This window comes from Phasianus colchicus, chromosome 24 (assembly GCF_987193195.1).
Source record: "Phasianus colchicus chromosome 24, bPhaCol1.hap1.1, whole genome shotgun sequence".
NCBI lineage: Eukaryota > Metazoa > Chordata > Aves > Galliformes > Phasianidae > Phasianus > Phasianus colchicus.
The window spans coordinates 5,383,025-5,408,575 of record NC_143459.1 but is presented as its reverse complement, the minus strand read 5'-3'; the positions used below and the strand labels follow the sequence as shown (position 1 = coordinate 5,408,575).

At 57.7% G+C, this 25,551-nt stretch overlaps 4 protein-coding genes and 1 long non-coding RNA gene across 7 annotated transcripts; 3 read left to right on the top strand and 2 right to left on the bottom strand.

Annotated features, from left to right (window-relative positions):
- The first annotated feature begins 2,721 nt into the window (after positions 1-2,721).
- Positions 2,722-5,530, top strand: LOC116229902 (gap junction beta-5 protein-like). Of its 2 annotated transcripts, none has more exons than XM_031594666.2 (2): positions 2,722-3,160; positions 4,332-5,530. In XM_031594666.2, exon 2 carries the CDS (start codon positions 4,356-4,358, stop codon positions 5,214-5,216), a length of 861 nt encoding a protein of 286 aa, XP_031450526.2. In that variant the 5' UTR covers positions 2,722-3,160; positions 4,332-4,355; the 3' UTR covers positions 5,217-5,530. The 2 variants fall into 2 exon arrangements, with proteins under 2 accessions (XP_031450526.2, XP_031450525.2); XM_031594665.2 differs by lacking the exon at positions 2,722-3,160 and adding an exon at positions 3,192-4,237.
- A 4,190-nt stretch (positions 5,531-9,720) lies between these two features.
- On the top strand, positions 9,721-12,359 carry GJB3 (gap junction protein beta 3). Its single transcript, XM_090123858.1, is given in 4 exon segments — positions 9,721-9,798; positions 10,112-10,271; positions 11,516-12,313; positions 12,316-12,359. Coding segments are annotated over 2 exon segments (804 nt in total). The 5' UTR covers positions 9,721-9,798; positions 10,112-10,271; positions 11,516-11,550; the 3' UTR covers positions 12,357-12,359.
- LOC149915139 (uncharacterized) lies at positions 9,792-12,064 on the bottom strand. Its single transcript, XR_016459690.1, has 3 exons — positions 11,944-12,064; positions 11,550-11,678; positions 9,792-10,469 (listed from the first exon to the last, which is right to left on the bottom strand). It is a non-coding gene; the product is annotated as an uncharacterized LOC149915139 (long non-coding RNA).
- Positions 12,360-15,346: 2,987 nt separating the features above from the next.
- Positions 15,347-18,313, top strand: GJA4 (gap junction protein alpha 4). Of its 2 annotated transcripts, none has more exons than XM_031594834.2 (2): positions 15,347-15,505; positions 16,250-18,313. In XM_031594834.2, the coding sequence occupies exon 2, from the start codon at positions 16,270-16,272 to the stop codon at positions 17,296-17,298; it is 1,029 nt and encodes a 342-aa protein (XP_031450694.2). In that variant the 5' UTR covers positions 15,347-15,505; positions 16,250-16,269; the 3' UTR covers positions 17,299-18,313. The 2 variants fall into 2 exon arrangements, with proteins under 2 accessions (XP_031450694.2, XP_031450693.2); XM_031594833.2 differs by lacking the exon at positions 15,347-15,505 and adding an exon at positions 15,549-15,821.
- A 5,241-nt stretch (positions 18,314-23,554) lies between these two features.
- SMIM12 (small integral membrane protein 12) lies at positions 23,555-24,788 on the bottom strand. The gene has a single exon (XM_031594667.2). It carries the CDS (start codon positions 24,570-24,572, stop codon positions 24,291-24,293), a length of 282 nt encoding a protein of 93 aa, XP_031450527.1. The 5' UTR covers positions 24,573-24,788; the 3' UTR covers positions 23,555-24,290.
- Positions 24,789-25,551: the final 763 nt, after the last annotated feature.

Sequence of the window (25,551 nt, the reverse complement as noted above, 5' to 3'; positions counted from 1 at the left end):
TGAGGGCCAACAGGCTGCTCCGGCTGGTTATTAATGGCAGTACCTGCAGCCTGGGTAACTAACTGGTCGGTGCACAGGTTAGGCTTGATTATTTTTTCTATTACTTCCATTTTGCCATACAAGCCCACCCCGGCAGGATGGATTGTGAGGATGCAATGACACGTCCGGGGTGATTAAAATCTTTCAGCTTTCAGCCACTTGTCTGGGAGCCCCAACATCACCTGAGGCTTAATCACTCAGAAAACTGCTGTCATGTCCTATTGTCACTGTATTGGGAGCACGACCTCTTTCCCATTTAGCTGCCATTTCAAAATAATATGACTTGCCAGGGGACAGGCATGACTCAGGAGGCTGGTAATAGGATATAAAGACTTTGACCTGCAGGTCATCCATCTGAACACTGCCAAGGTCAGCAGCAAGGGCAGAGATGTTACTGGCATGATGATTATTTTGCCAAAAGGCCCAACACAGAAATAACCCAGCCCCTCTGTGGCAAGCAGCAGGGTCTGAAGGCTGGGTTAGAATGGTAGAATCATTAAGGTTAGAGAAGATCACTAAGATCATCATGTCCACCCATCGACCCAACCTCACCATGCCCGCTGCACCTCGTCCCTCAGTGCTACGTGTTGCTCCTATTTGGAGAGCATCCCAGGCCCCCAATTCCTCTCCATTTGGGTTTTGGGATCTGATGGCTGTCCATGGTTCCATGCTTCCCTCACCATCATTGTGCCCTCCTCTCCACTCATCGCCATCAGCTGCTGTGATTCAGGTTAGCACTGACCTCTCTTGCATCCTTGGCTACAAGCAACCATGCAGATTTATCTCCTCAGTAGCACACCATTCCATCCAGTCAGTTTGATTCCATGATTAATTAAGCTCTTGCTAGAAATGAGGTTACTCCCTCCAGCCACACTTATAAATATTAGCAGATTAATGGGAACTGGCCACATTGAATGGCCGCTACCAGGCTGTGCCCTGGCATTTGCCATTGCAGAAATGGGGCCACAGCACAGCTGCAAAATGCTGCTCATTGAACCCATGCACCTTCATGCCACAGCCTTCCTCATTAGTACAGTGCCCTCACCCCACTGCTGCTCCAGAAGATGCTTTAATTGGTGTTGGTCTCATTAGCAGTGCCCCCTTCTCACCATCCTTCCTTTAATTGCAGGATCCCTCTTTCCCCAGCTCTGAGCAGAACAGAACCTGTTTCATGGGGGGAGAAGCCCAGGTGCCCCATCCCTTCCTGCAGGGCTGGGGCTGCCCCGGTTCTTGCCATTCACTAGGAGGAATGGGAGCATCCCAGCACAGCTCGTGTTACCTGCAACAGCTCTGGATACTCGTGTGACTTTCCCAGGAGTTCAGCCAACACCCAGCCTGCTCGATGTGTTTGGTTTGCACTAATCTGTTTGGTTTTTTAATTGTCTGCAAACAAAGTGCCTTCTTCTTTGCATAGCAAATATGTTGGGCACAGGCAGCACTGCTGCATGGAGTCATGCCCTCTCTCTGCTCCCAGGACCTGGGCTTCCAAAGCAGAACACAGCCCCTGTTCCCCACCACTGCTCCCCTCCTGCTGGCTGCTGGGGAGCAGAGAACACCACGAGCCCCGAGACTGACGCCGTGCACAGCAGCTCCATCACTGCTCCCAGAGCTCTTCTGCTGTATTTATCCAGCATCAATAATGGGATTCTGCCCTACTAAACAGCATCTGCATCAACATCGCTGAAAGCAGGAGTGATTCCTGCTGCATTAGTGTGTAAAAGCCTTTGCAATCATCTTGTGCTATGGACCTGAAGAAGGGTTTTAAATATAAGGCTCTTTAATAAGATGAAAATAGCCTCTCCTTCTCAGCATTCTGCCATGGTTTGTGCCATAGGAACACTCTGGTCATGTTGGGGATGCTCTTTTGCTGTGGGTTCCCCCGCAGCCCTGATGCAGCAGCCCCTCCTCACCACCCCAACTTGTCTTTACTAAATAAAAATTTTTAAAAAATCAAGCTTTTCAGATGGAAAACCCAGGCAGCAAAAAAGATGGCATCGAGGAGCTCCGCAAAGCTGGAAAGCTGCACAGGGCTGGGGAAGAGCTGTCCTCAGTGTGTGCAGCAGGGAAACGGGCACAGCCCCATCCACCCATCTCCCTGCAGAGCTCACTCTGCGGTGTGATTCATGTCAGGAGCTCGGCGAGTGACTCCGAGATGAATGACGCTATATAAATGCAAAGCGTTATTAATATTTCACGCTGTAGTGAAAGTGTTCTAATGGGGCTTTTTCCTGCAAGATGGAGTGCTGCCATTAACACACCTCTGTGTGCCGACCCGCCTGGGAGAGCTGCTCCCCATGGGTTGGGTGCAGCCTCTGGCACCTCTGTGCCTCCGCAAGTCTGAACTCTTTGGCAAATGGAAGTGGGAGAGGCAGCGGGGAGCATGCATCACCCTGATGTACCCAAAAAAGGATGATTTGGGCCCCAAAGCGGTGAGCTGTGAGAGCCCCTGTGGATTGCCTCCATCACTAAAGGGGAACCTGGAAACCCCCCTCCCGTCACAGCTGTCATTCTGATGCTTTAAAAAAAAAAAAAAAAAAAAAAGGGCTTGTTTGATTTCAAACTGCAGAACTCTTCCCTGGAGCCATCGGCAAACAGTGGTAATTTACTTTACAGCTGTTTAGATTTGTTTCTCTACTTTTTTTTTTTTTTTTTAAACACCCAGCAGAATTGCAAATGAAACATCTATTTGCTCTTCAAATGGTGTCGGCCCTACCTGTGCTCTGGCACTGCATGCAGCACCCAGGCAGCCCCTGCACTGCTGTGGGATCGGGTCCCCATCTGTGGAGGACTTTGGGGCAGCCCCTGGGGGTCCGAGCAAGAGAAGGTGGGGGCAGCAGTAGGAACCATGTGGTGGAACAGCAGCACCTGCTGCACTGGGACACCCCAACATCCCCAGGGCATCCAGGCGCCCTGAGCACATCCCTGCAGTGTTACAGCCCTTCCTGCAGTGCAGGCAGAGTGTGACCCAACGCAGCACGCAGGGAACTGCCTCGAAGCCAACCCCTGCCCTCGGGAATCTCCTCCTCGCTCCCAGGAGCCCTGCGATGACTCACACCCCGCACACCCTGCCATGCGCTCCTGCCCGGCGAGCACCGACCCGGCCTCTGCGGGACGTCCCCAGGTAAGGGCAGCCCCGGGTGCTGGGGGCTCTGGTGCTGTGGGATGGGGAATTCTCTCACTGTGGGTGCACACAGCTGAGCCCCACACTGCAGTGTGACTGTGCACCCTGGGCTGCTGTTGTTAGTTTGCTTGGGAAAGGCAAAAACTGGGTGTTGTTGTGTGTCCCCAGTCCTGCATCCGTGCCTTCAGTCAACACCATGGGGCGATGCAGGGAGCTCTGGTTCCCATGGGAGGTTTGGGCATGGGGAGCTCTGGTAGGGCAGCACAGACTGCACAGAGCAGCAGAGCCCGTGTTGCTTTCCCAGCAAAGGGAAATGTTCTTATTTTGTTGATAAATGAGGTGTTTAAGGAGAATCAGTCCCAAAAGCAGCACTGGGAATTGTGCCCTTCTATGTGGGATGTGATTATCGGGCTCGATGCAAGCTGGGGTCAAATAGAACTGCTCTGGGTCCTGGGGATGGAATGGGCTGAGTTGATGCCAACTGGTGATGATGTGCACCCAGACCTAGAGCACCAAACTCTGCATTGCCAGGGGCTGAGCAGTCCCTCCAAGCCCACTGCACGGTGTCCACTCGCTGTGGCAGAATGTGCCATACCACATCGTGCCATAACACACTGTCCCATGCCGTGCCATGCCATGCTATGCCATGCCACACCACCTCACAGCAGCTGCCTGCCCTGGTGCGTGGGCAGCACTGCTGACTTGATGTCAGGCTCCTCCTGTGCTTTGGGGTCGGGGAGTGGAGGAGACACTGGATTCCAACGGTGGGAGAGGACACAGCGGTGGAGCCACAGAGCTGCCGGATGAGTCACACCCCAGCCTGCTCCTATTTGTTGTGCCAAGCCTGGTAGCGTAAGAAAAAAATAATAACAAATACCTGGGTGATGAGATGAGAAATGGGGAGGGCGGTGTGGGATGGGGAAAGGCTGAGCCGGGCACAGATCGCGGTGAGCAGTGGCTGGAGGATGCTGCTCCTGAGGCTTTGCTGGGTCCTCAGACCCCACAGGTGGGGACGGTGTTTGGCAGAGGATACTTCAGTGCGAGCGAAGGGCAGTGGCTGTCCCTGAGGGCACCCAGGTGGGAGCACGGCTCAGTGCCATGGGGCACCCAGGTGGGGACCTCCCGGTGCTGCCAAAGACAGCCCCTCACTGTGTCTCCTCTCTCTTCCTAGAGCAGCTAACAGGACCAGGAGACCATGAACTGGTCGGTGTTTGAGGGGCTGCTCAGTGGGGTCAACAAATACTCCACAGCCTTCGGCCGCATTTGGCTCTCCCTTGTCTTCATCTTCCGCCTTCTGGTCTACGTGGTGGCAGCCGAGCGCGTCTGGAGCGACGACCACAAAGACTTCGACTGCAACACGCGGCAGCCTGGCTGCACCAACGTCTGCTACGACCACTTCTTCCCCATCTCCCACATCCGCCTGTGGGCCCTGCAGCTCATCCTGGTCACCTGTCCCTCGCTGCTGGTCATCATGCACGTGGCTTACCGCGAGGCCAAGGCGCAGCAGCACCGTGCCGAGCGGGGGGATGGATACCGCTCCCGCTTCCCCAACCCCGGCAAGAAGCGAGGCGGGCTGTGGTGGACGTACCTGTTCAGCCTCATCATCAAGGCTGGCGTGGACATGGTTTTCCTTTACATCTTCTACCGCTTCTATAGGAACTACACCCTGCCCCGCTTGGTGAAGTGCCAGCTGCCCCCCTGCCCCAACATCGTGGATTGCTTCATCTCCCGGCCCACTGAGAAGACTATATTCACCCTCTTCATGGTGGTCACCACCTGCATCTGCATCGTGCTCAGCCTGGTGGAGGCTGCCTACCTGATTGGGAAGCGGTGTCGGGAGCGCCTGCAGGCTGGCACTGGGGAGAGCCACCGGAGCAGCCATGACTGTGCCGAGCCTGCAAGCACAGGGGGACAGGTGTTCCATGGGGTGGGATACAAAGCCCCCACAGCCTCCATCCCCACTGCCTCCATTCCTACAACCTCCATCCCCACAGCTTCCATCCCTACAACCTCCATCCCCACCACACTGCCCGAGCAGGAGAAGACTCCTTCCTAGGGCTTCTGGAGCGCTGTGCCTGCCCAAGATCCTGCTCCAGATAGGACCGTCCCAAGTCCCCATCATGGGAGCACTGGGGTGGATCAACCATGGAGACGGGACTCCGCCTCTCCCCTCCTCAAGGCAAGGCAGTTCGCATCGTTCTGGTGGATTTAGGGTAAGAGCAGGTGCTGCAGGATGAGCCAGCGGGTACCACAAGGTGAGGGGCAAGCAGCTCTGCGCCATGCACTGAGCCTGTCTCAGCTCAGTGCCTCAGTGGGTCCTGAGTGTATCTTTGCAGCGAATAAATATTTCTGTCTCTAAGTGATGTTCTCCTGCTTTTTGGGCACAAAACTGCAGGGGAGATCTCATGCCAAGGAGGGGCACAAGGGCTGTGCAGCCCCTGGAAAGGCACTGAGCAGCTCTGGAGCCGGTTGTGAGCAATGCTGCTCTTGGTACAGCAGCCACAGCCACGAAGCACAAGGGCGAGGAGCCTGCTGTGGGCTGGAGAAAAACACCCGAGCAAAGCAGCCAAATAAAGGAGAGGAAAAACACCCCAGCCATTGATTAAACAATAACATTAAATGGCAGAGTATGATCTCGTTTATTGCTGTAATATGTCGCGTTCTGCCGTGACTCAGGCTGCTCTGCAATTTCTAAGGCCATCAACAGTAACTGAACATTAGCTGGAATGAATAATTAACAATAATTTCATGGCGAATGCACTCATAAGTAACATTAACATTGAACAAGCGGCTCGATCTGTTACTGGTTTCGCTGTATTTAGAGGGTGCAATTATTATTTTTTCCATGTGCACAGAAAGCCCCAGTGCTTGCTGTGTTTGCTGCAGAGAAAAGGCACATAGGGGGCTCTCCTGCCCAGCCCTGCAGTGCAGGGCTCTGCTCGGCCACCTCTCAGTGCAGCTGCTTCCACTTTGCAGCAGGTCTGAGCTCATTAACCCTGAGCCCATTAACCTGAGCCCACAGCTCTGCAGAGCTGAGCTGTGATGTGTTTGGGGCAGGAGATGCTGTGTTCACCCATGGGGATGATGTGTGGGTTTGCCCTATGAGGATGGGGGTGATGGAGGAGCACAGGGGGGTCTCTGCCTCCTGGGTCCCTGTTGGCACGTGGCACAAACAGTTTGGACACCTTTGGGGTGATGGTGGCAGATGGTGTATACGAGTGGATTCCTTCCATCTCTTTTAAGTGAATCTGGTTTGATCTCTGTTCTCTCTTTGCTTTGGATAATGTTCCTTGCTGAGATCTTCAGTGCCAGAGGATTCAAGCTGCTCCTTGTGCTAAGCCCTCACCTCTCCTTTGGAGCACAGGGCTGGGCTGTTTGATTTGCAGTATGGTTGGCTGTTGCTGATCAAGGCTGTCCTCTAAGAGCAAAAGCCAGAGGTGTTTCCCAGCTGAAAGCCATAATCCCTGCCAGGATGGGACACATCCAGCTCAGCCCAGCCCACATCCAAACATCCCTGCCCCACTTCCACGCATCAAAGCAGCAGTCACCTAGTGCAGGACCTGACTGTCCAGGTGCTGCTGCTGTTGTGCTGCGTTATCTTGCCCGGAGCAAGCATTGCAGCAGCTCTGCAAAACCTTGCACCATTCAGGCTGGGGTTTGGCGGTTGCTGGCAGGACATCAGTGAGGTTATCTCGTTCCTTCAGCTGTGTGTCTGTGCTCTGCACCAAAGGGAGCTGAGATTGACCCAAATGGCACTGCAGGAATTGGGAATGGGGGACAGTGATGCCTCCATGGGGCACAGAGCACTTGGTGTCAGGGGATGTTATCATAAAGGCTATTTTCTAGACTTTGCATCATCGTCATCCAAGGACTGCTCTATTGCGAGGGATGCTCAGAAGCCTCCTGAATTTTTGGAAGGCAGCATTTAAAACTGAAGTATTGCCAATGCCAGCCCAGCTGGGGATGCAGTGGGACTCAGGTGCCGCTTGGGGCAGCCCATCTTTCCCAGCAGGGTCACTGTCAGGAACCCGCCTGGTTGCTGGGAATTGAGGACAAAACCTCTGATTTGTGGCCAATTCCCTGCTCCCACGCCCCTGGTGACTCCCAGGCTGCAGTGAGGTCGGGGCTGGGTTGGATCAAAGGCAGCGCCAGGATCCAGCCCCACTGCGTGACCCTGCACCTCTGCCTTGCAAACCCCATTGAAAACCCTTTTAAGGAGACTTTGAGATCTGTTTTTTTCCGGTGGTGTTTGGAGGCTGCGTGCTCCACAGCTCGATTGCTTCCTTATGGAGGCCCCGGGGTCAGCGCACTGGAAGTCACTGAGTGCTTTTTGCGTTCACATTGTACTAAATGCAGGATGGGGCATTCCCAGGGATGCCGATGGATCTGGGGGGACTCCAAGCATCCCACTCCCACATGGGCACGAATTCACAACTTGCACTGCTTCCTGCAATCCGAAGAAGAAGCAATGAGCAATCTGAAGGCCAAGCACAGCCGCAGATGGGAGGCATGCTTTTGGCGTGGCTGCCCAAATACCCAGCGGAACGCAGCACAACACAGGGCTGTGTTCCTTCCCCACCCAACTGCCGTGGGCAAAAACTTCTGCCCGTGTCAAAAGGCACTGAACTTTCTCCCCGTGTGTCAGAGCCCCGGGGCACGTGGACCCTGCTGAAGTGCCCCATTTGCAGCAGAGGGGCTGCTGGGACCACAGGTTTTGTTGCTGCCTGGGGAGCAAATCAGACCAGCTGGGCGGCTTTCGGCATCTCCTCCCTTTGCTTTTTCTATCTCTTAGGCCACAGCCCCCAGATTCCTGCCGCCGCTCATGGCTTGCTACAAAATAGCTCAAATTCCTGATCCTGATGATAGGTGCCCAGGGCCAGGGAAGGGTTCCAGGGGCCCTGGCTTTGCTTACAGCAGGGAGGTGGGTGCCTGGCATAGCATCACGCTGGATCCCACTCCTTTTGAGAGAAGAGGGGGGAAAGAAACAGGAAGGGCCCAGATTTGGCACTGGGAACTGCAGTGTTTGCTCTGAGCAAAACAGGAGAGATGCCTGGGAACCACGCAAGGTTTCGCTTGGGCTCTCCTGCTCCCCATTGTGCCCCCAGTCTGGCACAGCACCAAATCTTCTTGACCTGGAGAGAAAAAATGCAGCAAGGCTCCATCGCCTCAGGGAGCGGCTCCTTGTGTGCCACGAGTGTCCTGAGCGCAGCATGGTGAGCACCCGCCATGCCCTGCACTGGGAGGGGTCCCAGCGCCGTGCCCTGAGGGCCCCAAAGCTGCGCCGTGCCGGAGTTGTGCCAGCAGGAATCACGGGGCCGGTAAACCACAGGCAAGAGGAAATGCAACCCTACCCCAGCCACGTTGGCAGAGGCGTGAAATGGGGCTGAGGTGGAGCAGGGACGCTGGGTGACACTTGGCTGCCCACACAGGGAGGGTCTGACCTAGCATCCCATGGCACAGGGGTGTTGCCTGCTTAGGGATGCGTTCTGGGTCCCATGAGGATGGGGCAGGACGCGGTCAGCAGGGCACGGTCATGTTGCTGGGTTGGTGCTGTGCGTTGGGAAAGGTCTCACCCAGCAGCACCCAGAGCGGGGTGGTGTCTGTGGGGTGCCGTAGGTTGGAGATATTTATGTTCTGTTGCCAAAGCATTAGTAAGGCAAATTGTATTAGAAATGGGTCATAATGTATAACGCGATTCTTAACGACTGTTGCTGTTGCTTGGCTCACTCTAGGTGTGGATGGGGCTGATGGTGAGAGCCCCATCAGCACTGGGCTGGGTTTGCTGCTGGGTTTGGTGCTCAGAGCCCCGGGGCACAGAGCATCACCTGGAGGAGCTGCTGTCGTTTCTGGTGGAGGAATCTGGCTCTATTTCTCCTGCTGCAGGATTTGACCTGCCTTTGTTGTTCAGCCCAAGCATGTATGTGCATGTGCACAGACAATAACCACACGGAGCTGTTTGCCAGACTCACCCAGTTACTCGGAACAGAACAAACCTTCCCTTCATGACACATTGCAGCTGGGACCCAAGCACACAGGAGTGCTGCAGCCAGGAATGGGCTTCCCCGCCCCCAGAGCTGCCCAGACCCACCCTGCTTTCCCCAGTGCAGGGCAGGTACTTTGCTGGGGCTGGGGTGGGAGTTTACAGGGCTGCCGTGGGCTGTGCTGGATGAGGTGGGATGGATCCTGCAGTGCTAAGGGGGTGTGGGTGTCACAGCTCTGGCTGCCATGCTATGCTGCAGTGGCTGAAGTTGGGAACCCTGATGCCACGTCAGGACCCCACTTGATCCACAGGGCTGTGCAGGGCCCCCACAGCATGGAGCAATGCAGGGGGCACGACCACCCCATCCCTGCTCCTAGCTCTGTAACATTTGCACCCCAGGTGGGAGCCGGGTGCTTTCAGTCCCACCGCCCCGCACCTACGCAGGGCAGGACCTGGGGGTGACGCAGCAGGTTGGCACGCAGCGGTGCTGGGTGCTTTGCAGGAGGCAGAGCTCAGCACACCTGGAGCTGCCCCTGGCCAACAGCCAGCATCACCCAGCCGCGGGGCTTGCACAACGCGGGGCGTGGTGCTCGGCTCCCAGCTCAGCTCCCTTCCTGCCCCACTGCAGACACATGGACGGGAGCAGCAGCAGGCTGAGGTGAGCGCTGGGTGCAGGGGGGGGGCTGTGCAGCATCGCCCATGGAGCCCTCAGGGATGGGGATGCGGAGGATTTGCAGGGCTGTCAGGGGGGGGTGGTGAAAGGCCAGTGATCCTCGTGGGATATGGAGCAGTGATGGGCTCCAGGCTTTGCTCACCAGCTTTTGGGTGAGGATGGGTACGTGGCAGCTCCCTGCTCCTGATCTCACAGCAGATGTGTAGGAAGGGCCAGGAGGAAGTGCTAGGCTTGCTCACACTCCAGCAGGGCTGAGTGGTTTCTGGGCAGTATTTGAGGATCTGTTCCTTCCGCACAGCCCCAGGACACGTAGAACCAAGGTGCCACGCCACGTAGAACCAAGCAGTGAGGGGATCCCGAGCACTGCGCTGTGACTGTGCTGCCAACCATGCCCCAAACTGGGATCTTCCCACCCCGCAGCCCTCGGTGAGCAGGGACGGAACCGGAGCCTCTTGCAGGTACGTCTCAGAGGTGCTGGGTTGGTACAGGCAGAGCTTGTTCAGCATGGGAATGTGGGGTGTGGGAATGTTGGGGATGGTGATACTGGGAAGCGTCTGCACTGGAACCTGGGTGAGGAGTGACAGCCAGGGTGACGTACATGGGCTCCATCTTTCAGTGGTTCTGCCCCCACCTGGGCCCAGGATCCCTTGTGTCACCTACAAGAGAGAAAACTTGTTTCCTGCAAAGCCCTTTGGGCTCTCAGTGAGCAGCAGCCTTTCAGCCCTATTTACTTATGTGGAAACTAAGGCCTGAGTGGGGCTGGGATGGGCAGAGTCAGAGCCTGACATCCCCTAATGATAAAGATCCCATCAGTCACCAAAACATGGATGTGCACAGGGGCTGCCCCAGGGCTGTGCAGAGCATGCAGGGGAGTGCAGATGATGGATGTGAATTCCTGGAGAGGTGAACCTGGGGCTGGAGGAGTGGAGACCATGCACACCTGGTGCTGTGCCCCATGGGAAGCCCTGCCAACCTTGTTCTGCTGGGGAGCTTCACCCGCTAGGTGATTAACGGCAGCCACAGGCTCCCCAAAGCCTCCCTTCCATCATACCACAGCTCTGATGTGTCTCAGCACATGAAGTGACGTGCCCTGAATAGTCACCCCATTGAGTTGATGTGTGAGCACCCAGCAGCCCAAACAGGGCCTGGCAATGCACTGCAGTGGCCAGCAGGACGTGTTCCTTTGGGCACTGAAGGAGGGATGGAAATGTGTAGCAGGGTTCCCTCTTGCCCCCATCCCAGGGGTGCTGCCAGGTCACGAGGCTGCTTTTCACTGAAGGGTTTGCTTTGCTGCAATACCTAGCACGCCATGCAGCCCTGACATCCTCCCAGGGCACGGCCTCTCTGTTTATCCAGGGGATTTTGTTGCCAATTTATACCCACGTGTGCAGTCAGGGACTGTGGTTGGCAGGAGTGCTCCAGGCAGCTCTTCCCTTATGGCAAAGGCTGTAATAGGGGGAAGCCTGGAAGGGCTGAATCACCTCTGAACGTCGCTGTAAGAACCCAGGGTCTGCCGTGCCTCCATCAGCCCAGGCTCTGCTCTGTGTGGTCATGCTGTGTCCTCAGCTGAGTGTGATGGATGGGAGGAGTTCAGGAGGTCAGCTGGGTTAGGAGGGTCCATCCAGCGTTGCAGTGCTGCAGGAGATGAGCTGCCCTGCTGCTGTGTCCTATTGAATCTCCCCACCCATCGATGTTTCTCCAGGTGTCTGATTCTGACTGCAGCTATCACCACTCACCATGGATTGGAAGACACTGCAGGGGCTGCTCAGTGGGGTCAACAAATACTCCACAGCCTTCGGTCGTATCTGGCTCTCCGTGGTCTTTGTCTTCCGTGTCCTGGTCTACGTGGTGGCAGCTGAGCGCGTCTGGGGGGATGAGCAGAAGGACTTTGACTGCAATACACGCCAGCCAGGCTGCACCAACGTCTGCTACGACCACTTCTTCCCCATCTCCCACATCCGCCTCTGGGCTCTGCAGCTCATCTTTGTCACTTGTCCCTCCCTGCTGGTCATCATGCACGTGGCTTACCGCGAGGACCGCGAGAAAAAGAACAGGGAGAAGAATGGGGAGAATTGCCCCAAGCTGTACAGCAACACAGGCAAGAAGCACGGTGGGCTGTGGTGGACTTACCTGCTCAGCCTCTTCTTCAAGCTCATCATAGAGATCCTGTTCCTCTACCTCCTCCACAAGATGTGGGACAGCTTCGACTTGCCACGGTTGGTCAAGTGCACCAACGTGGAGCCCTGTCCCAACACTGTAGACTGCTACATCGCTCGGCCAACCGAGAAGAGAGTCTTCACTTATTTCATGGTCGGGGCCTCTTCCATCTGCATCGTCCTCACTGTCTGTGAGATCTTCTACCTCATCTTCAAGCGCGTTGTCCGGAGCACACGCAAGTGGAAGAAGTCCATCAAGCGCTCTATGAGCTACAGCAAAGCCTCCACCTGCCAGTGCCACCTCAAGGCGGAGGAGAGGGAGAACAAGGCCCTGAATAGGTGTGTGGCAGCCTAAAGGCCTTGGCTCCCATCCTGACCTCCATCTGATGGGGTCATGGAAGGGGAAGAGGGAGGGATGAGGGTCCTGGCACGTGCCAGGGATGGCTGCCCTGGAGGTGACCACCAGCAGTGCCACCACCAGAGCCGTCAGCTGGGACTTCACTGGCTCTGTAGGGGAGGGAAAAACATCCATGGGAAATCTTCTTGGTGCCTCTAAGGGCAATTGTGTGTCAGGGAACATGAGTGACGTGATGATGATGGGCTGGGATGGTTGTAACCTCTGCAGCTTGTGTCAGGCAGAACAGGGCAGGTACAGAGTGGGCACAGACCAAGCTGGGACACAGAAGGACCCCATCTCACCACCAGACAAGACCTTCTTAGGGACCCACAGCGTGAGGTGTGGGGATTCTGTGGACTAACAGTGCCAGGACTGATGACCACATGCGTATCCCCAGGGTGTCCCAGCAGTGAGGGCATGCTTGGCAGTGGCCCAGTGCCAGCTGCCCACAGGCATGCTGTAACTAAGAGTGTCTGTTCTTTCCACAGAGGAGAGGAGCTGTAACCTTCCCTGTTCCAGCCAGCTTGCCTTCCCCTCGGACCATGAGCTTTTCAAGCCTACAAAGTTCCCAAACTCTGGATATTTGACCTCTATGAAAAATTATTAAACCCAACGAAGTCCCCTGAGAGAGGACTGTGGGGTGACTGAGAAAACACAGGTAAGGGAAGAGCAGCCCCTGAGCTCTGTCTGCACCCAGTGGTGCTTGGACATCATGCTGACACATGGACACCAATCACAAGCTCTGCTAAGCAGCCACCAAGCTGCCTCCAGTGGGGACAAAGCCATTGTGCTGGGAGGGCACACGGGACTAGGACCAGCAGGAGGGAGCAGCCAGAGGCTCCAACAGCTCCTATTGAGTTTCCTGTGCTGCTGCTCCTATGCTGGGTACAAATGCATTGAGCAGCGCCCAGCCCGGGCTGCTGGTGCCCATCGTATGGTGCTGCTGCTGCATTGGCCCAGGACAGGCAGGAACAGCTTCTCTCTCTCTCTGCTCATGCAAGCACCTCGCTGACGTCCTGCCCAAGTGGCTTTTCTGGCTCTGCTGCTTCCCTCTGCTCCCACCCCTTGCCTCAGACGGATGTGTCATTCACATTAGCAATGAATCCAAGGTGTCAATAAACGTTTCATTGTAGACATTGGGATCTGCTCTGCTTGCTGGAAATTGCAGGGGGGAGGTGAGGGCTGAAGAAATGGATTTGTGTTGGTTCCTCAGGTGCCCCTGGTGGGTTCAGCCCCCTGGCCTTGTTCCTGGTATCCACCTGCCCCCTCCCCTCCCACTTGTCACACGTCGTTAAACTTTAATTCACCAGAACTGCACGCTGGCCCCCAAGGAAATCAAGGCGAGATCAGCATCAATCATTTACTAAACCTTGATAAATATTACAATAAATAGAAATGATTTCCACTTAATCTCTCCCTAAGCAGCTGTATGCGGAGGGTCTGCTCAACCCACACTTTTCCAAATCCACACACGTATTGCAGCAGGTGCTGCCATGGCTGGGGCTTGTGCTGCACCAAAAGGCAGTGACAATGATGCCCATGTGGGATGGTGACGCATCTCCGCTGCTCAGCACTTTGTCACTTGTACCATCTGTGGTGCCAGACTTGGGCACCCCGCACCAGAGGACAGATATCACAGGTATCTGATCAGGATGTGCCTTTGCAACCAGTGTGGGGTCTGCATTGAGGTGCCCACGTGGCTTTCTGGAGAACTGTGGCCGGTGTGGGTGAAGCAACGTGGGAGCTGGTGCATCCACAAGTGGGGACAGCTCTATTTCCTTTGTGGTTTTGGGGCTGCTCCCCAGAGGTGATCATTTCCGCCCATCAGGGGCTGGCAGGGTGCAGAGCATCACTGGGGACAGACACAATGAGGGGACACGTCACAGCAGCAGCCACAACTTCGGGCTGGTGGGAAGGGGGAAGTGGTGACCCTGCTGAGCTGGCTGGGAGATGGGTGCTGGACACCTGGTGCCACAGCACGTGGATGTTACCCAATGCAATTAATATATATTAAACGTAACGAGGCTGTTCTGGCTCCACCTCTGCTCAGACCTGTCTGTGAGGAGGAAATGCCACGTCCTGGTGGGGAGAGGCAGCAGTTTCCTGGCCCAGTTTCTGCTTGGATTGCCCAAGGTCTGCCGCTCCCATGCAGCCTGTGCTGTGTGCCATCCCATGCAGCTGGGAGGACACAAATGGGGGTTTTTGTCCCCCAGAGTATCTGGACTTAACCCTGCGCATAAAATATCAGCATCTGCTCACACTGCTTTCCTGTATCAGCCCCAACTCCGGTCCCCTCACTAAGAACAAAACCACTCAGGGCATCCGCACCGCGGCCTCCCAGTGCCGCCCCACAGCCTCCCGCTGTCCCCAAACCCTCCCTTATCTCAGCCGGGCTCTGCTCAAACCAGACGGCGGCCGCGGCCCGGTGCCTTTGCCCGAGCTCAGCCTGCGATGTGGCTCCAGCACCACCCAGCGCCCACGCCGCGCACGGCCCCGCTCCACGAGCGCCTGGAGGAGCGAAATATCCCAAACCCCGCAGTAACGGACCGGCCCCGAGGGCAGCATCCTCCGGGTACGGCCGTACGGGGCCGGAGCATCTCCCATCGGGTGTCCCCGCGGCCGTCCCCGCCTCCTCGGCTGCAGAGGAGCTTTGAACGGGTGCGGGACGCTCAGCCGCCGAGCTCTCCCCGCAGGACTGCGGGGGGACAACGGGGCACGGCCATTCCCACCGCTTTCTGTCCCCGTCTCCCCCCCTGGAGCTGTCGGACCCCCCCCGGCTCCTCTCCCCCACCCCGTCCCGTACTGCTTTGACTCCGACGGACGGCCCCAGCGCACCGATTCGCGTTTGGGTCGCGCACAACTTCTCTCTCCCCGCCTCCCGCCGTCACCGGGAGCCCTCCCGGGCGGTGCTGGCGGCCCCACCGCCCCCGGCCCGCCCCGACGGGGTGGGAGCGGGCGGCCCCGGCCCGGCTCCCCGCACCTGCGGTGCTTTGCTAAGCCCCGGCCCCGGCTTCCTGTTCGCGCTCCTCCTCCGGCTCCCCCGGGCCCCGCACGGCCCCCGCAGCCCGACCCGGCCCGGCCGCTCACACCCTGCACGGCCCGAGGCAGAAGGGACGTGCCCGGCGCTGCCAGGCGGGCGGTGAGTGAGTGAATGAGACCCCCGGGACCCCCGGCACCGCATCACTTTCTGCTTCGCGATGGGATCACTGCTCTTTGCATGCACCCGCTTCTCTGCTTCGGGGCATTTCTCCATCCTACCGGGAGACGTGTCTCTTAAACGGTCCAGCTGCGCTTAATTGGCAAAGGTTAATTAGGAGTCAGGGCTGTAGCTGCTTCCTCTTTCCCAGCTGGGCTGTAGGGCTGTGCTATGAGGGGGGATGCAGGCAGGCTGCCCGGCTGGCTGGGGTAACAGTGGGACAGCTGGGATCCTCTGAGCAGTGCCAGATCTGCATGCAGTGAGTGGCTCTGGGATCCCCTGGCTGGGGGCTACAGGGGCATGGGGGGAACAATTTGGGGCTGGGGTGGTATTGTCCTACAGCAAGGGAGCTGGCTGTGGATTGCAGGTTGGGCTAGCTGAGTTCAGTGGCCTTTTCCAACTTTAATGATTCTCTGATTGTGCACTCAGTTTGGGGATAGCACTGCCTGGGTGTCAGGGTAACAGCTGTACTCAGGGCTTTGTGCCACTGTCACGTTGCCTGCTGCCCTTTGGTGGGGCTGGGCTGTAGGAGGGGTGAGTTTAGGCTGCCCCTGCAGGCTGCCAGCCATGCCCTCACAGTGGGTTTGCTGGGACCTTCTAAAGAGTGGTTGTGTGCTGAGAAAGCTTGGGGACACAGTGTGCGAATGGGGGATTGACTCGATCCCCCTCTCTTCCCTCTGCTGCCAGAGGCACGAGGCTCCTAGAAGATGGGCGACTGGGGATTCCTGGAAAAACTGCTGGACCAAGTCCAGGAGCACTCGACTGTGATCGGGAAGATCTGGCTCACTGTCCTCTTCATCTTCCGTATCCTCATCCTGGGCTTGGCTGGTGAGTCCGTGTGGGGGGACGAGCAGTCAGACTTCGTGTGCAACACCAAGCAGCCGGGCTGCACCAACGTCTGCTACGACAAAGCCTTTCCCATCTCCCACATCCGCTACTGGGTGCTGCAGTTCCTCTTTGTAAGCACCCCGACCCTCATTTACCTGGGCCATGTCGTCTATCTCTCGCGGAAGGAGGAGAAGCTGAAACAGCAGGAGAATGAGCTCCGGGCTATCCACAGCAAGGACCCAAAGATTGAGCAAGCATTGGCAGCTGTAGAGAAGAAGATGTCTAAGATCTACATGACGGAGGATGGGCGGCTCAAGATCCGAGGGGCGCTGATGTGGACGTACATCATCAGTGTGATCTGCAAGAGCATCTTTGAGGCAGGCTTCCTCGTTGGCCAGTGGTACCTGTATGGCTTCTCCATGGTGCCCCGCTACGTGTGCAGGAGGGACCCCTGCCCACACCAGGTGGACTGCTTCATCTCCCGCCCCACCGAGAAGACCATCTTCATCATCTTCATGCTGGTGATGGGCCTTATCTCCTTAATCCTCAACCTCTTGGAGCTTTTCCACCTCTGCTGCAAGAGCCTGCTCAGCAACATCAAGAAGGTGCCGGTGCCGGCTGGCCCGAGCCAAGGTGCCTTTGCTGATGACATGGGCTCGGGTCCCTACCCAGCCAAGCATTACCCCTTCCTGCCCATGGCCGAGAGCCACACACCGCCCTACCAGGCCTACAACAAGCTCTCCAGTGAGCAGAACTGGGCCAACTTCCGCAACGAGGAGAACCTGGCATTGGGCAGCAGCACCAGGCCACTCTCGGACCCCTACGCCCCCAGGGTTCCAGATGCCCCAGTCTCTGAGGAGAAGCTCAGCCGGCCCAGCAGCTCTGCATCCAAGAAGCAGTATGTCTAGGGCCAGGGTGGGGCCACCCCTGGTTCCTTTGTGCCTGGACTGTCCCTTGTGCCCGCTCTGAGGGATGTGGTGCCTGCTATTGGGACATGATGCTCACAGACTCACCGGCCCCTGAGCACAGCCTCTGTTCTCTGCTATTTTCCCCATGGGCCTTGCAAGGAAGGAAACTACATGGAAACTTCCCCAGGCTGTGCTGGGATGGCGTGTGCAGGGCAGAGAGACTTGGCATCACTGTGGGAAAGGGAGCAAATCCCCAGGGCTGGGAACGGGCTGTCCCAGGGCTGTGGCAAGGGGTCCTGTCTGTGCAGCTGGCCCCTGGGATGTGATGAAGTCCTGCTGCCAGTGTGGGAGCACTGTGAAGCCATGGGAAGCTGCTTGTCCTGGCCGTGGGCTGTGTCCCTTTCCTGTGACCCAGCAGACAGCTGGCACTGCTCCATGCGGGGGCTTTGCTGCCAGAGCTGCCCCCTGTCCCTGTGGACCGCAGTGGGGTTAACCCTGCACTGGGACATTTGTCACGCAGCACGTCCCCATCGCCCTGAGTGCCCCAGGACCCCCCCCCCCCCCCCGCCTTGTCCTGTCCCTGGACCCATTCCCATGTGATGTCTCTAAGTTATTTTTAACGTGCCAACCCAAAGCTTTCTGCCTTAAAGGTGCCGTTGTGCAGGGGACCAGGGAGCCCTGTCCATCCCAGGCCACCAGCTCTTGAGCCCAGTGGTTTGGGGGAGGAATTAGCCTAGCAGTTACCAGTTTGAGGGGCCATTGTTTTTAATACTTTGCACTAGTCATCTCCTTCTGTGGGCTGCAGTGCTGGTGATGGAGCAGAGGAATGGACCACTGCCCACCAAAGCTGTGAGATGGAAGGGGCTATGGGAACCTGCTCCATCTGCTGCTCATGGACCACGTGCAGCTACAGAGCATGAGCGCAGGGTGTGGGCTTTGCTCCTCTGTTCTGTTTCCTTTTCCTCCCTGCCAGACTGAGCGCTGTATTGCATTGAATAAAGTTGGATGAATTAAAGGTGCAGTGTGGTGAGAGCATGTTTGTACCACTTTGCTGCTGTCCTAAGGGTGGTGGGACTGAGGTGTGTGCATGGGCACAGTGTGAGTTCTGGCGATGCTGCTCATTGCTGCAAGTGCAAACCCACCTGCTGCCTCTGCAGGGTCCATTATGGGACCGTTGTGGTGCAAAACAGAATTTTGGGTGCCCCCATCACTGGGGCCTCTCATCTGCTTGCCCCAGCTCTGCTGCAGATAAACCTGGTGGAAGCCACAGAGCTGCTGCATAATAGGTGGAAGTGAGCTGCAGATAAAGGCGCACAATGTGCCTCGGGGCCCTATTTGGTTTCCCTGGCGGCGTGAGCCCAGGGCAGAGCCTGCTGCTCTCTGCTGAGGGCCTCTTCAGCGAGGGTGGGACAGGCTAAAAATACCCCACAGGCAATGAAATATGGGTGATACGGGGCCATATCGCTGCCAGAGGAAGCAGGGAGGGAGGCACTGTGCAGAGTCACAGCTGTGCCCAAGCCACTCCCTGCCTTCCCTCTCTCCACGGGGATGGGAACACATGCCTGGAGCATCCCCAAACCCCCACGCTGGGGTGCTGTGGGGCACCAGGACAAGACCCTCGGCGGGGACCTTCCCAGGCGGTGCCCCTTGTCTGGCTCCCACCAGGCACCAGCAGAGCCCGGCGGCCCCATACTCTGCGGGGAGGAAATGCCAGTGGGAAGGGGAACGGCGCAGCCCCACAGTGTTTACCACCGGGCAGCCACTGTTTGCTCTCCTCGCTGTCCCAGGCTGATATTTTTGTTGGCACCAGGAGATCGTCACACTTTTCCCTGCAAGGTGGAAAACAAGACGGCCGCAAGCCCCCTTGATGGAGCCAGCGGGGCCACGCGTGCCCGGCCCCACGTGCTGCAACAACACGGCCCCACACACCGCTATTGTTCCCGTGTTGTGACAATGGTGGCTGCTGTGACCCCGCACCGCCGGGACCTTCGTCGGCACGCGCCAACAACAACAGGCAGAGCTCACCTGCACCGCAGCAGCGGGGATGGGGCAGGCGTGGGACCCCCTGAAGGCGGGCGGGCAGCCCTAAGACAAATAAAAGTTTGCAGCTGATAAGCGTGCTGGCTGGCCCGTAGGAGCCCTTTTGGACAGATAGCAGCGGGACAGACATTCACGGCCTTTCTCACACCTCCGTGTTGCCTCCTGAATAAACAGCCCCCTCCGGTTCCCTTCTGGGAACAGCACTTGCTGTCCCAAAGCCCGGCCCTGTGCGTGGTGCTGAGTCCTGCAGCTCCCTGTGGGCACCCCCAGGACGGGCACTTTTCTGGGTGCTGCCCCCCACTGCCTCCCCTGGGATGGGGAAGCCCCACTTCGGAGCCTATGGGGTTTCTCTCTGTCCAAGGCTGGAGGTTTTTTCAAGGGTGGAGCCCCTAAAACAACTTCATCATGAGCCTACCTATGCTGTGCCCCATTTGCACGTTTTCTTTAATGGAGTGCAAGCAACAACTTGCTGCTGTTCCTATACCCATAGTTCCCGGAAGAAAGTGAGTGCCAAGAGAGCGATGTGATGTCTTCAAGGTATGAAAGAAATGGGGAGGGAGGAGCACTGGCAGAGGGATGTGCACCCAAACAGTGTGGAGCTCAGGGATCCCAGGCAGAGGCATCCCCTGGGCACAGCTTTTGGGTGTCCACTCTGAGCACCTCCTGATCCAGAATGGGTTTGGGGGTGCTCAGCTGGTCCTACAGGGGTCACATGTTGCCCAGGACCCCAGTTCCTGCTGGGGCCACTGCCCAAACACCAACCACTATCCCAGGACCACCAGTGAGCACCAGCCTGCACTGAGTTCCTCTGCACAGTACAGCCCAGGCTGGAGACAGGAGCAGCACACAGACTGCTGCAGCTCGTCCCACTGCAAGGCTCTGTCCAAGGAACTGGCCGAGCACCAAGGAGTTTATTTTTAAGCTTTCCCAGCGCAGAGAAAAGAGCAAGCTGCTAAATCCGACTTGCTCGCAGGAAGAGCGGCGGCGGCAGCGGGAGCAAAACTGCAGCTGAGAAGGGAGGAAGGGCAGAGGCTGGGCAGGGCGATGCCAGCTGGGACCACAGCAATGATGCATCTCTGAGCCCCAGCACTACTGTGATGGCAACACCAACGGTGGCACAACCCTGCCTCTATCAGCCCAGTGCCTAAGGAGGAAAAACCAACCCCACGCAGCTCCCTGCAGGGTTATATTTAAGCCTCCACGCGTGGGCACAGCAGACAATGTGGCCCCTGAGACCCGCGTGAGAACCACAGGCAGGAGGAAACGCGCTCAATAGCCTCGACGACTTCCCGCATCCTGACATTGTCGCTCCCCTCCAGCCGCTTCCTCGTGTTGAGGCAGTGGGGCTGCAGCAGCACCCGCACCCCCATGCCCACCCCAGGATGGGGTCTGGGAGCTGTGGCTGCATGAAGAGGTGACACTGAGTGGGACGTGCCCCCTGTTGCTGTCCTTGGATCTTGTTTAAAGTGGAGCTGCTCTTCTCTAGAGGCGCTGCAGGGCTTTTGCTGGAGCCGGCAGCAGCAATGCGGCTATGCTGTGGGACCGTGGGTCCTGCAGAGGGACTGAGACACTGGGAAAGGACAAGATGGGAGCCTGGGAAAACAGCCTGGGTTCACCAGGGCAGGGAGCAGAGGTCCCCAAGGAATGCGGGGACACGCTGGGGGACACAAACCATTCGTTAGCCAGCACCTCTGGGGTGAGCACACCTCTGCATCTCGGGGCTGCCGGCACGTCCCGAGTGCCCTGGGGTGACAGTACTGCCCCAGGACAGGAAATGTGAGTGGGAGTCCCCATGGGTCCCAGCACTGCTCTGCAATGTCACGTCACTCACTCATGGCCCTGCTGCTCCAAGCAGCCCTGGTGCCACCACATGGTCACAGAGTCCCAGACCCACAGCGTGTCCCCACACTGAGCTCACCGGACATCCTCTGCAGCTGCCCAGGTGTGCTGAGCTGTGCCAAGCAGCTGGGGGGGCTCTGGGGTCTCCATTCCCCCCTATCAGTGTGAGCTGGGAAGCAGAGTAGGGAGGGCAGCAGAGCAGACTGGCTCCATCCCTGCATCCTGCCTCCGGAAACCAAAATCTGTTCCTCGCACGCTGCAGGTGAGGGACCCCCAGCAGCAAAACCAGCCACAGCCAGAGCATGGCTCTGCATGCAGCAACAGCTGCCTCTGGAGCTGGTGGGGAGGAAACCGTGGGTCTGGCAGGGACTGAGTCCCAGCACAGCCAGTGGCCCCAGTGCCATTCTGGCCTCTGAGCTGGACACCAGACCATGGATGGTGGCTGCTGCAGACCCTGAGCGCTCAGTCTGGGATCCTTTGCTCTGAAAGAAGGGATGAAATGCCTGTGGAACACCAGCAGACACAGATATCGTGCAGTCCTGTCTCAGCTGAGCCCTGGCTGCACAGTACTGTGCACAATGCATACCCCAAGCACAGTGACATTTTGGCAGTGCTAGATTTAATCACTGCTCAGAACATAACCCATTGCCACATGGGCTTCCTCAAAGCCAGCTGGGTCCTGTGCTGATGAAGGAGAGCATCCTCTCACATAGCAGCAGCTCCTGAGCTGGACCACAGCAATGTCTTGCCCATGAGGGGTGGTGCATGAGAGCTGGAAGCCAACTTTTACCATAATGGTGCATTCAGCAATGCTTCGTTTCGCTCCTAGTGAGACATCATGGCTGTTTTTCCCAGCTCTGAGTTCTTGCCGGCTCCTATTCTTGTCTAGAGAGTGCTTCCCAGGCAGCACATTGTTGAGATTCAATGGGAGGAAGGGTGGGTTTGCAGCACCAAGGGTTTAGGAGAATTGTGGCACTTTCCCCCATTTGTAACCGGTCTGCAGAAAGCCCCAATGCCTTGGGGAGCCCATGGCTCACCCCCAGTGCTCTGCTGGTGCAGAAAGTGCAGAAACCAGCTGGAAACGTGGAAGCACTGGTTAGGTAGCAGGCATAGATGGCTGCAGAGGTTGGGGATGCACCGTGGGGCTCGTGGTACCCACACAAGATGCTGCCCACGGCCCATCCTTTCCCACACATTGTTTTAGCAAGCAGAGAGGCTGTGTGGGCTTGGGGGCAGGAAATGGGCCAGCAAAGCCCCAACAAAGCACGATTGTGCCCTGCCGGGCCTGAGAACAGATCAATGGGCTATAAACAGCCACGGGAGACGCTCCGTCGCAGGGTGAACAAAGGAATTTCGGAAGAAGTTTCCGAGCTGGGTCCGGCTGGTCCCAGGTGGGGGAAGTGAAGGGTTCATTCCCACCCCAGAGCACAACAGTGAGCACAGCATCACTCCCAGCTGGGCTGGGAAAGGCAGAGACCGAGTACAAGGGCCTCTCGGCAAGGGGGACAGAGAGGCATTTGAACTCCAGAACATGGGGTGACAGCAGGACTGGGCTTGGGGCATCGCCACAAGAGGCCTCCTGCACCTTCAGGTCCAGGCAGTGCTGAGCACAGCCACCACACAGCACACGCAGCTCCTCCTGACCCTGCCTGCCTCAGTTCTCTCACAAACAGCCTCAGACAGCAAGTTCCTGGTGAAGAGCTCGGCCAGCAGGCAGCAAGCCAGCCCCGAGGAGAGCAGGTCGGGAGGTAAACATGGCCCAGGCAGTAAAGCTGTCAGCGGGGCAGAAGGAAGCGGGACAGAGCAATGCAAAACGCTGAACTGGCTGCTGACATCAGGGCTTTGCATGAGACACAACAGATTTATCGGCCCCGGGAGGGGAAGGCCGGGCTGGGGCAGGGTGAGAAGGCTCACTGCGTGACCAGGGAAAAACAAGCCGGGAGAGAGCGATAACCCCATGCTGCAGGCAGAGTAACAGCACAGAGTGGGGCTGATCCTGCTCAGAGTTTCGTCCCACTGTGCTGGTAACACTCCTGTGGCACAAGGGGACACCGCTGGCCCTGGCCTGGTTTCAGGTACCCCAGCGCTCGCCCCCTGGCACAGAACATTCCTGCTCCTGTCCCTCGGGCCCCCACCCAGCGCTGTCACCACCCTTCTGGTTTAGATAAGGACGCTGAGGGGAAGCGGTGACGTGGCACGGGGGGGCTGGGAGGGAGGCACACGGCAACACAGCCTGGTATTTCAGTGCTTCCTCCACCCTTCTGACCATCACCGCTCCCCAGCCATGCCAAGTGGGCTTTCTTGAAAACGTCAGGGGCAGAAAAATGCTCTGAGTCAGGGTTTCGGACAGGTGACAATGTGGAAGAAGACACTGAGGCCCAGGACTCACAGAAGTTTAATCTGGCTGTGCCTGTACAAAGCAAGAGTTCTCATTCTCTACACCTCTGAGCTCCACAATGGATGTAGGGCCAGGATGTCTGCCTTCCCTGGTCCACTTCCCTGCTGCACAGCCCCAGGATGGTGCAAAGAGAGCTTCCGGATCCCCACTGCACTCAGGCTCTCATGGTGATAACATGTTGGTGAGGTGCTGAGGTCTCTAGCAAACCAGTCTGGGTTCACAAAGAGCAAGAGGAGATGGAAGTAGGAGGGCAGGTTCCTCCTCGCCCTGCAGTCAGCCCACCCTACCCCATATCACTCAGGTCCAAATGTACAGCAGAGAGCAGATCTCTTCTGTTTCCATGCCCACAAAGAAATCAAACCTAAAGCGACACGTGTGGCGGATAAAGCCATGAGGGTTTCGTGCTGCCAGGGCCAGAATAGATTGAGAGCTGGTGCATTTCACACATTCCATCTCCAAACCATTACCCCAACCCCATCAGCTATGGAGGACAGGGTCCGGCTGCAGTCCTGGAGACAGCAGGGGTGGGCAAACCCTGACAGCTCTGCAGAGCCCAGGGAGGGTGACGTGCATCAGTAGAGGCGGAGAACAGCCCGAGCACAGCCAGGTGCAGGACGGGGTGTGGGCGGAGGTGTGCAGGTGACAGAGGAACCCCGGCACAGTGCTCTGTGCACAGCCCAGCTGGGGGTCCTTCAGCGCGGAACCGACGGCTCCATTAACTCTTCTCGGGCCGGTTCCTGTTCAGCACCGCCCGAGGGGCAAACTCCAACTTGTCCTTGAGGCTCACCACCTCGGTCAGGTCCTTGCCCGCAATCTCCTGCAGTTTTCGATCCTCCCTCCGTTCCGAGATGCTTTTCTCCTCCTCCTCGGCCGGCGGCGGGCTGGGGCCGCGGATGAGCCGCTCCAGGTGGTAACCGACGGCACCCACCACGAAGGCCACGGGGAAGGTGACGTAGGGCGCGTGGGTTCGCACGGCGCTCCACAGCACGGACCACATGGCGGCACCGAGACGGGCGGCCGGGCCCTACGAGCCCCGCTTGGGCCCTACGCCGCGGTGCCCGGAGCCCGGAGGCCTCCCGAGGCCGCACCGCGAGCTACGCTGCGGCCTACAGGAGCGGGCAGCGCTCACCGGTGCCCCGGAGCGGCTGCGGGACGCGGAGCTCCGCGCTGGGCCGCGCTCACACGGGCCCGGCCGCCGCCGCCGCCGCCGCCGCCGCCGCCACTTCCGGTGCCGGGGCCGCGCGTGGCGGTGTGTGCTGCCACCTGGCGGGCAGAGCGGGCAGAGCGGGGGGGAGATGGGGAGACGCGGAGACGCGGGTGGGAGCTGCGGGGGGAAGGTGGGGCAGCAGAGCCGAAGTGATTTGTGAATCAAACTCGCTCACCCACGTAAGGTGATAAGAGCAGGACGTCTTTATTTCGGCGCTGCGCCACACGCCGGGTGCAAGGGGGATCGCTCCTCCTAGCTTGCGCACCGGAGAAAAGGATCCCAATACGTCTATCAGCCCATCCGTACATATTCAGAAGTGTTACCCAAGACTCATTAACATATTCATTACTTTTCCGGGAATTCATTTACATACTGTCCCCCTCCCCGGCGCATGCGCAGTAGCTTCTATTGGATGCGGGCTCGACGTCTGGTGGTCGTTCCGGGATGAAGTCAGACGTCTTCCTCGCCGCGTCCTTCCAACCTTTCTCCCAGTTTTGAGCTCTTCTCCCGCCCTGCATACCTCAGCAATTTCTAATTCTGCCCATCTTTCCTCCCCCGTGCTTTCTTAGGGGCCCTTTCCTGCCGGCTGGAGAAGGCTCCCTTTTGAGAATGTGTCTGGGCTAGCAGAAGGTTAAGCAATGAGTTCCCCTTGAGCTAGCAAGAGGTTAAATTAAGCAATGCTATTAGCGAATTTCTTTTGAGTTAGCAAAACCAGGCGATGTTACGGACCCCTTACATCTTGTGTTCTTCAGCTTATTATCTCATCCTG